Raw genomic sequence first — 9,671 nt, 5'->3', positions numbered from 1 at the left:
CCCAAGCACCCTGGCTGGCCTTGGGGAGGATAGAAGCAGGCTCTGCCCCACGTCACCGCACAGTTCAGTCTCTCTCCCTCTTCCCCTCAACTGCAACAGTAAGGTGCAGAAACAACTGAAGCTGAGGGTTCAGGGTTTCAGGAAGCCCTGTAGGGCTTTGGCAAAGGCTCCTCCTCTGCATCCCACAGGTTAGAGGTCCAGAATTCGACAATTATGTTCCCCAAAGGGGACCCTGAATCCCAGTACCTCACTTCTCTGCTGTGTAACTCCGAAAGTGACTTCTCTAAGTGCCTGGGGGTATGTTTGGCCTACTCGAGTTGGATCTGCCCACACCAACTCCGTACTGCACAGGTAAGAAACATGAGCTCAGAGAGGAGCAGTTTTGTGCTTGAGGTCACACAGCGAATGTCCGGGGGGTGGAGAGCGATGTTGTGGAATTCCTGGCGGACGTTGGCGCCCGCTTGTCTGCCCGCTTCTGATACCCGGGTTCGGGAGAATAGGCCGCTAACAAGCGGCCCATTAGAAGGAATTGTCACTCCTCTGGGAGTGAGGTTGTCCCATTAGGGCGAATTGTCATTCCTCCTGGAGCGAGGTTGTCCCGGCTCCGCCGAGGCTGAGTGCCGGGGCCGAGAGCAATTAACGCGGCTCCGGCGCGGGCAGCCGCCTCTGCCCCGGGCAGCGGGGGCGGGGCGCCCGGCGCGGCTGGAGCCGGTCACCCGGCGCAGCCCCTTCCCCCGAGCCCGCCTTTCATCTCCCCGCGCCTGGCGCCTGCCCGCAGCCCTGGCCCGTCTACGGCCCCCTTCGCAGCCCCTCCCCCGCCGCCTCCTCGCCTCCGGGATCCCGCGATCGGTCCTCGCGGTTTTAGACGCTGCGGTCTGCGCGCAGCGCTCCTCAGTTTGCGAGGGGTCTGTCTCCGGAATCTGGGCGCGCGTGCGCAGCGGCTCCGCGACCCGCTGGGGCTCAGCGCGAAGCCCCCGGAGCGAGGGGACTAGGAGGGCAGGGGACCCGCGGCAGAGGCACGCGAACTTGAGGAGACTCGCGCGTCTCCCAACTTCTACCTGCGTGACCTTGGGCAGCGCGTTTAACGAGTCCTGTTCTAGGGCTTCTGTAAAATGGGGAAAACAATCTGCGCCCGAAGCGGTGTATTGGAAGAAACAAACACACTAGCGAACAAGTCTCAGTTCTAAGCACCGTGCAGTTCATTCTCCCTGGCGGCTGAGTTCCGATTAGAATCCCGTTTTCTTGCTTGCACATCCGACAGCCACGTAAACACGACTCCTCTACCAGGAAACAAGCGTTTACAGAGCATCTCTTAGGTGTCAAAGCGCGTCTTCTGATGAGGAACTGTACTCAAGCCAGGAAACAAACAAACAGTTCTCAGCCCTGGAGATTTTACAAAGTCCCAACTGTAAGATCCGTGAAGGTTGGAGATGGGCCTTAGTTTTTGAGCCCGGAGGGGAGAAAGCATTGAACATTTTTTTTTTAATATCCAAAAATACTTTTTAAGTTGGTCCCCTATGCCTTCTGGTTATTTTATGAAACCTATTGAATTTAATGACCACAAGAGCCCATCCCAGGTAGGAATTACCTTTCATTTTAGAGATTAAAAAGAAACAAAAAATTAAGCGGAAAAAAAAGCAAAGTAGCGTTCCCAAGGTCCAGCTGTTCAAAAGGCGCTAAAGTATTCTGAGGGCCTAGCCGCCCTGGGGAGCGAATGCACACACGGGGCTTCCCATGAAGAGATGGCAGCCCACTTGAAGCTTCAGCCTTCCAGAAGCGCTGGAACAGACAGTTCAAAAAGAAGACCTTTCCTGAAAGGTCTGTGCCCCAGCAAAAGATGGGAAAGGATCTCCTCTTGGTCCTATTCATGGCAAGAACCTGGCTCTATGGTTATTAATTTAATTATTTTAATTTTTTCTATTATTTTCCTTTCTGGCTTTATACTTTTTGTTCTCTGCCTGGACACCAAGACTAGTAGCATAGAGAGAAGCTTTTCCACTCCTAGAGAAGTTTATCAAAATAAAAGCACACCCATAGAATATGTTTCTTTTCTAACTTCCCAGGAATGAGCCCCTGTGTCCCTAAGCAGATCAGTATTAACAATGAGTTTTCTGGGAAAATTGTAGCACATTTGGCTGAGTTCAGCTCAACTGAGAGTTGCACATTTTTGTACAGTTTGGCATCTGAGGGCTAAACGAATTTGAAATTCGCTTCCAAATTATGTAGCCAGCACCTTGTCTCTTGCATCTAGAAGGCACAGAACTTAGTCTGGATTTACCTGTACAGTATTTGAGATGCATATCAAGCCAACTATCATCAAGTATGACTCAAGGGAAAAATGCATATATCTCAAGATAACCTTCATAGTTGTTTTTAAAACTTTCTCTGAAATCCCAGTTTGTTTAAAAAGAAGAGGAAAAAGAGGAAAAGAAGGGTAAGGAGAAGGACAACAGCCTTTTTCTTGCAGTGGAGAGAGATCCACAGGTTTTTAGATAACAATGGTTACAACTTCTTTACTCTAACGTTTCCAGGACCAAATTGAAGTAGTTGGTTACTAAAGACTCATTCTGATATTATTTCTTTCCTTTTACCGGGACCCGCCCAGTTTCACTTCAGGCAAATGTCTGTGAAGGAAAGCTTCCCAACCTTGCTTCTTTCAATAGTTTAAAACACTGTCATTTCCTTCCAAAGCCCTAGAAAGTTTGGGAAGAACTGGTTGTGTACTTTCATGAGCACGATTCAATTGACACCTCGTCCCTCTCGGGACAATGGTTCAGCTATAGGAAAAGTAACTGCCACGTGTAGCGTCACCTGAAGAACACATTGGGCCAGCGGCCTTCGGAGTCGGCGGAGAGATTCGAGGTCTCTGCATTCTCCATACTTGGGCTGAGACAGTCATCATTAAAGTTTTGGGGCTCAATATTAAGGATATAATTTGAGGTGGGTTAAGGATATCTATGCATTTTAAAATTTTCATTTTGTTTTCTTTTTCTCAAGGTAGAGTGAATAAAAATGTGATTTCTAAAAGGACTCAGGCCTGGGTGTGCTAATGTAGAACTCGGTCTTTCTGAGACCTCGAAGAGGGATGAAGGCACAAAATATTGTTATGAGTGACATGTCCTCCCTCGCCTTCACCTTCCAAAGCAAACAGTGGCACATAGACACACAAAACAAGCTCAAAAGCAAACTGACAGACAGGCTTAGCATTCAGTAGTCTCCAGATGCGGATCTCTGCGGAAAGGGGATTCTGGGGCCGAGAAACATGGGGTTTCCGGTTTCTAAAAGCTCTGTGCACTGGCATCGCGGCGGGAGCTTAGCACGGGTGTATGCAAGTGGAGGAGACCGGGCTGCTGCTTAGCTTCTTTAGGATGAATTATTTGGGGAAGACAGCCCCTGGCTACCTCTAGACTCCCTGTTCCCCTTTCCTCGAAGAAGAGAGTTATGCTAATAGCGGAGGCCGTGGGACACTCGCAAAGGACAAGATACCGCACTTCTCAGAGCCACGCAGGTTACTCGCTTCAGCAAGGACGCTGGACCGGGCTTTTCAGCGCTGTTTGCAAGAGCTGTAAAGTCAGGCCAGTTGGTGTGCATAGTAGGAGTTTCATCAACGTCCCTGCAATGTCAACTGTGGATTTTAAGCATATTCAGGCGGTGGTTCTGGCACAGTGGGGTGGGAGTGAGATGTCTTTTCAAGAGGGGTCAAAGAAAAGAAATGGGACTCAGCGAACTTCCTCTTTAAATAATCGGCCTTAATTACGCCTTGGATTTTTCAGTTTTGGCGTGATTATAACCCTTGAGGGATCGCGTAATAACAACTCTGCTGACTGCTCCTGTAATTAACTCCTAATTTATTTCAAACAGGGAGGAAAAAAAAAGAAAAAAAGAAAAAAAACCTCCAGCCTCTTCTGGAAGAACCAATCAGAGGCGAGCGTCTGTAGCGTCATCGCCAGAGCATGAGAGGATTGGCTGCTCCGCGTCTCCCACTTCCCTTTGGAGGAAAGGCTCGGCTCCCAGCGCGTCCCTCACGTCTCCCCCCCAAAAAGTTTGAGTTGCAGCTGCGGGGCTGCCAGCGAGTCGCGCGCCCGGAGCTACGCAGGGCAGAGAAGTCATGGCTTCTCCGTCCAAAGGCAATGACCTGTTTTCGTCCGATGAGGAGGGCCCGGCCAGGGTGGCAGGGCCGGGCCCCGGGCCTGGGGGCGCCGAGGGGGGCTCCGAGGAGCGCCGCGTCAGGGTCTCTAGCCTGCCCTTCAGTGTGGAGGCGCTCATGTCCGACAAGAAGCCTCCCAAGGCGGGGTCTCCGCTGCCGGCCGAGAGCGCCTCAGCTGGGGCCAGCCTGCGGCCGCTGCTGCTACCAGGACACGGCGCCCGGGAGGCGCACAGCCCCGGGCCTCTGGTCAAGCCCTTCGAGACGGCCTCAGTCAAGTCGGAGAATTCAGAAGACGGAGCGGCGTGGATGCAGGAAGCCGGCAGATACTCGCCGCCTCCGAGTGAGTGCGCGCCGGGATTGGGACTGAGCTGAGACCGGGCTGGATAGCTGGTGGGAGCTGAGTACTGGGGTTCAGGCGGGGTTATGAGGCCCCTCCGCGCTCACTGTACGCTGGGGATGCGAGCTTAGGAGTGCTTGATCTCTGGGTACCCGAGGAAATCAGCCTGCCGTCCGCATCCGGGGTGCTCTCCGGGGAATCTCGGTGCTCTGCATGTCCCTGGCCCCCACGCTGCGCAAAGTGCTCAGCACCAGGGCGGACTCGCTGGTCTCTGAGCAGCAAACCCCAGCGGAGCTAAGGGGTCACTCGGAGTGAGTCTGCAGCCTCAGACTCAGCCCTGTGCTCCGGCCACTGGGTTAGTTTTTGTTTCAGGGTCCACGGGATCTCCCCCTGGGGAGTGAGGGAAGTCCATGGTTAGTGAGAGCTTAAGTCAGGACTAGACATAAGCTTGACCCTGCCTAGCTTACCGTGCTTTGAAACTACTCGTAGCCCTTCGAAGTACACTCCCATTTTAAAGATGAGGTCGTTGACGTCTATCTAACCAGAAATTCAGTGGAAATCATTGCTTTTCATGGGACTCGGCTGGTGAAGAAGCCAGATCCCAAGAATAGATGGTGGCAGAGACAGGAGCAGAAAAGAAACGTCACCGTCTTCACAGCGAGCAACTGGTTGGCGAAGTTCTACACTTCGCAGGGAGCGGGCTGGACTCATAGTAATAATTAGAAGCATTCCAGCAGGGTGAGAATTTATGAGGAGATGCAGATCCTCCCTAGTGCCCTGCAGATAGGAAGAGGCTTATAACCAATGTCTACCCCCATTTTTAGAGATGGATGCTTAGGCTTTTTATGAGGGCCGCACTTGCTTGCTTGGCTGTGGTGAGGAACAGCCCTTACACTGGACACGGGGACCTTGTGTCCAAGCCCTGCCCTTGATTGCAGTGCGCTGGTCTTCCTTGACCCATCTCCCGGAAACCAGGTCCAGGTGCATGCGCACCCCATTTCTAGAAACTGTCTCTAGATGTAGCATCTATCTTAGGGCCTTGGCTCCTTAATTTTGAGAATCCATTCCCGATCATCCTTTTAGGTCCATATCTTCATCTTTGTATTTTTTCTCTGTGCTTTTTCCATCTCCTTCCTTGACAGACACCTCCTGAACTTTTAAGGAAGGACAGATAGAGGGTCTGTGGATGGCGAGAACCTTCTTTGTGTTTCCATTATTTAGCTGAAAAGACTGGAGGTGCACAATATTTTGTGAACAAAACAAGACACCCAGGCGTCAGTGGCTGTCCCCTCCGGCAGTCTCTCTCCACCCTGCTGGAAATTCTGAAAGACTCAAAGGGTGAGGAGATTAAGGACTCAAAGAATTTAAACTCAAGTTTGCACAGCGCTTTACAGCACTTTTCACCATATTATCTTATCTGATTTCCTTTGTACCGCAGCAGCCGGCCTCTTGTTAACAGATGAGCATTTCAGCAGAGTTCAGAGGGATCAGCAGTTTGGGCCCGACAGCCAGTTTGGGGACATTTACAGATCACCTACCAAGTAACAGAAAGGTCTCTGGGCATTCTCAGATGGGGTACTCGAAAACCACTCTGAGAAATAGGTATTATTTACCCATTTTACCAATAGTGAAATAAAGGCTTACAAGTATTAGGACTAAGCACATTGCCAAATGTTAAGTGCATGTGTATCCTGAGGCCTGGGGCAGTGTTAGCAGCACATCAAAGATTCTGGCCTTAAATGGAATAATAGTCAAAGGTCAGAAATCCTGACATCCTCACTGGGGAGCAAGCAACTCCAACTATTCCTGAAACCATCTCTGATTTTTACTGTAGTTTCTCTGTCCTCGGGAAGGCAACTTTGAACCCTGGGTAGTACCTTTCCACAAGAACTGGACAGTACAGTATTAGAAAAGATACAATTTAAGACAGAAGGGTTGATGGTACTTTAGCCCCAGGAGGGCTCACAGGAGCCCAGGGATCTGGTAGCAGGGTGGGACAGGGAGTGCCTAGCGACCACGACCATTACAGAGCCTGGAAACTAGGGAGCCACCCTCCTGGGGGCCTAGTTTTGTTATTCCAAGGAAGTAAGATAAATGCTGTTTTGCCTTGAGTAATCGCATCCTTCCTTTGGCTAGTTTAAAATGGGAGTGGGGAGGGGTGGAGAATGGTGCTCTGCAAGGAAACCTCATAGTTTTATGGCTTTGATATACAGATCCCCATCGCCTGACTTTCATAATTCCAGTGCGGTCCCTCAGAGCAGCTAGAATTACCCTGCCCAGGTGCTTAGATGGTTCCAATCCATATGTATGTGCCGCAGGGATCGAAGTACAGAGTTATGTCCTAGGTTAGGGAAGGTAAGAATTTTACAGTTCTCTTAAGAGTTCCACATGGTGTTAGCAAGTTTTAAAATAAGGAAATAGGTTCCTCTGCTCTCCACCTTACTTAGATAGTAGCATATGCAAAGGTCTAGATTTTTATGGGAGTTTTTAGCCCATCTTACTCCCAGATGTCTGCTCTTAAACAACAGAACCTATCGGTCTTATTTTTTGTGTCAGTGAAGTGATGTTAATGTGACACTAGGACAGGTCTGTCTCTTGTTGGAAATAGAGGCTGGGTTGGGACTTGTGCTGTGTCACTCTGGAGTATGAAGTGTGAACTCTTTCTTGGGCCACTAAAGTAACTAAACAAGAAATGTGGCATTCTCCAGTGAGTACACTGGAGTTGCTACTGTGGCAGCTTTTGGAAAATTATCAGTAGCTCATAAAAGCCAAATGCAGAACATTAATTGTTTAGCACTCTATTCCTGGGGCTCTATGCTCCTCCCCCTCTCCTTGAAAACAAGCCCTAAGTTAGTTGACACTGGAATCATCACCAGCATGTCCTCGTCCTATGACTTCCTATAATTGAATCCATTTTAAATGTGGAGTCTGGATGCTGCTGCCATACTTTTATTTTGCTTGTTACTCCCCACTTCGAAATTCAGGAGACAAACTAATCATTTACACATTTGCCCAAAACCATAGAACGAGTTGAGGAGATGACGAAAATGTCATCATGTGCTCTCAATTCGGAGGCAGCATGATTTCCCCTGACATGTACATTTATGGGCGAGCTAATTTTTCCCTCCGCCTTAGTAAAGTTTATATTACTGAAGCACCCAGCCAAGAAACTTAACCCACATCCAGATCTGTAAAATGATGTCCGGGTTTTATAATCTGTAGACTGCATGGAATGGCAGCTGTGTGGTTGGTTATTGCCTAGGTCTGCCCCCACATCCAGAGATGCCATTAATTTACCACAGACCTTATCTGCCTGATTATTTTTCATATATATGCTGATGCAATCCAACTTTTTCTGCTTCAGAGAGGGGACCAAGGGAAACGGCAAACTTTTTTTGTGGTGTGTGTGACTGTCACAGCTTTGGCAGAGGTATAGATAATCCTGAGCCCAGCCTGTCCTTTTAAAGCCCAAGAGATCAGATTCATGAAGTTTTATTTCTCACCACGCTCAGCTCCCCTGACTTAAGAGAATTTTTGTGTGTGAGTTCTATTTCCATTATCACTAATGCTGTTTGTTATCCAGAGAACATTCCTTAACACACATTCCCAGAGCAATTTTTTAAAGAAGCAATTTGTCTAATTAAATTTTGTCCTCAACCTCCCTCACCAAAACAAAACAAAAAAGTTTACAGAGGTACCTTTATGAAAGATGAAACAAAATATGTGTGTATATGTAAACCAAGTGTTTTCAGTTGAGACAAGATCTGCACAACCTGGAGAGAAGCCCACCTTTGCTAACTTGAGTCCCCTCTTTGTCCTCTAGGACATATGAGCCCCACCACCTGTACTCTGAGGAAGCACAAGACCAATCGGAAGCCACGCACACCTTTCACCACATCCCAGCTCCTAGCTCTGGAGCGCAAGTTCCGCCAGAAACAGTACCTGTCCATTGCAGAGCGGGCAGAGTTCTCCAGCTCTCTGAACCTCACAGAGACCCAGGTCAAAATCTGGTTCCAGAACCGAAGGGCCAAGGCGAAAAGACTACAGGAGGCAGAACTGGAAAAGCTGAAAATGGCTGCAAAACCTATGCTGCCCTCTGGCTTCAGTCTCCCTTTCCCCATCAACTCACCCCTCCAAGCAGCATCTATATATGGAACATCCTACCCTTTCCATAGACCTGTGCTTCCCATCCCGCCCGTCGGACTCTATGCCACACCAGTTGGATATGGCATGTACCATCTATCCTAAGGAAGGCCAGGTTGACAGACTCCACGATGGACGTTTGTTTCAAAGGGTTCCCCTTTCTCTCCAAGGAGGCTACACTGACCCAGTCCTCCCGCTGTGCAAACCTTGCTTGCACCACTCTGAGCAAGAGCAGCAAGGCTGTGGGCCACATGACATAGATCAAAGTTTGTTCTTTAGGTGGTTGGCACCAAGTCCTGTTTTCTTGGCATAATCTTCCAAATGCCCCCTTTCTCCTTTTACAAAGATTGGCTCTGGCAGTTTTTATGTATAAATATATATAATAAAATATAAGATGGTTTTATACAGCAGACATAAAAATGCCAATTATTTTGAAAGGCAAAATTTATATGCATATATACATTTTTCTATTGATCACCTTCTGAAGAGTGACTGTGTCCATTTATTGTATTTCCTGAAAGGGGGAGACAAATTATTTATGAAAACACTGATAGGATGATTTCCTTTTGCTTGTGGAAAACAAATATTAGAATTAGACACACTGCACATAGGAAGTAGATATGGAGAAGTTCTTTAAGTGGAGGGGTTGGATAACATGTTTGTGTTTTATATACATCTGAAAAATCTCATTAAATACTACCATATTTGGCTCTAATTTTCCTCCCTCTCTATATAGTTTACTTGTAACTTTTTTAAAAAAATCAATAAGAGGGAGATGAAATAAGTTTCAAGAATGCCTCCAGTGGTAGAAAATAGGAATACTTCCTAATCTCTGACAAGGCTATCTTTTAACTACATTTTAGGTAATTGGAGTAAAAAATTAAAACATGTCAGGAGCAATTGATGATTTCTGTGAAATACTAGGTGTGTCAATTCCCGCACATTGCAGTGGTGATTTTTAGGGGGTCACTGGTGTAGTAATATTTCAACTTAAAAAATGAGTATCTTGTAACCATTTACCTATATGCTGAGTACTCCTGAACA

The 9,671-nt window shown here is 48.1% G+C and overlaps 1 protein-coding gene across 1 annotated transcript; it reads left to right on the top strand.

The window, feature by feature from the left end:
• The first annotated feature begins 4,028 nt into the window (after window positions 1-4,028).
• Msx2 (msh homeobox 2) lies at window positions 4,029-9,037 on the top strand. Its single transcript, XM_004644825.2, has 2 exons — window positions 4,029-4,487; window positions 8,308-9,037. Exons 1-2 carry the CDS (start codon window positions 4,109-4,111, stop codon window positions 8,730-8,732), a joined length of 804 nt encoding a protein of 267 aa, XP_004644882.1. The 5' UTR covers window positions 4,029-4,108; the 3' UTR covers window positions 8,733-9,037.
• Window positions 9,038-9,671: the final 634 nt, after the last annotated feature.

The sequence above is a fragment of the Octodon degus genome, unplaced genomic scaffold (genome assembly GCF_000260255.1).
Source record: "Octodon degus isolate 3935 unplaced genomic scaffold, OctDeg1.0 scaffold00212, whole genome shotgun sequence".
Lineage (NCBI taxonomy): Eukaryota > Metazoa > Chordata > Mammalia > Rodentia > Octodontidae > Octodon > Octodon degus.
Note: the sequence above shows the minus strand (reverse complement) of the source record. Positions and strands in the feature narration are given on the sequence as shown.

Bases quoted from the DNA above. Each gene is read 5' to 3' on its own strand.
- Msx2 (XM_004644825.2), top strand. From the start codon at position 4,109: ATGGCTTCTCCGTCCAAAGGCAATGACCTGTTTTCGTCCGATGAGGAG. The intron at 4,488-8,307 runs GTGAGTGCGCGC...TTTGTCCTCTAG, and splicing joins CAGATACTCGCCGCCTCCGA to GACATATGAGCCCCACCACC.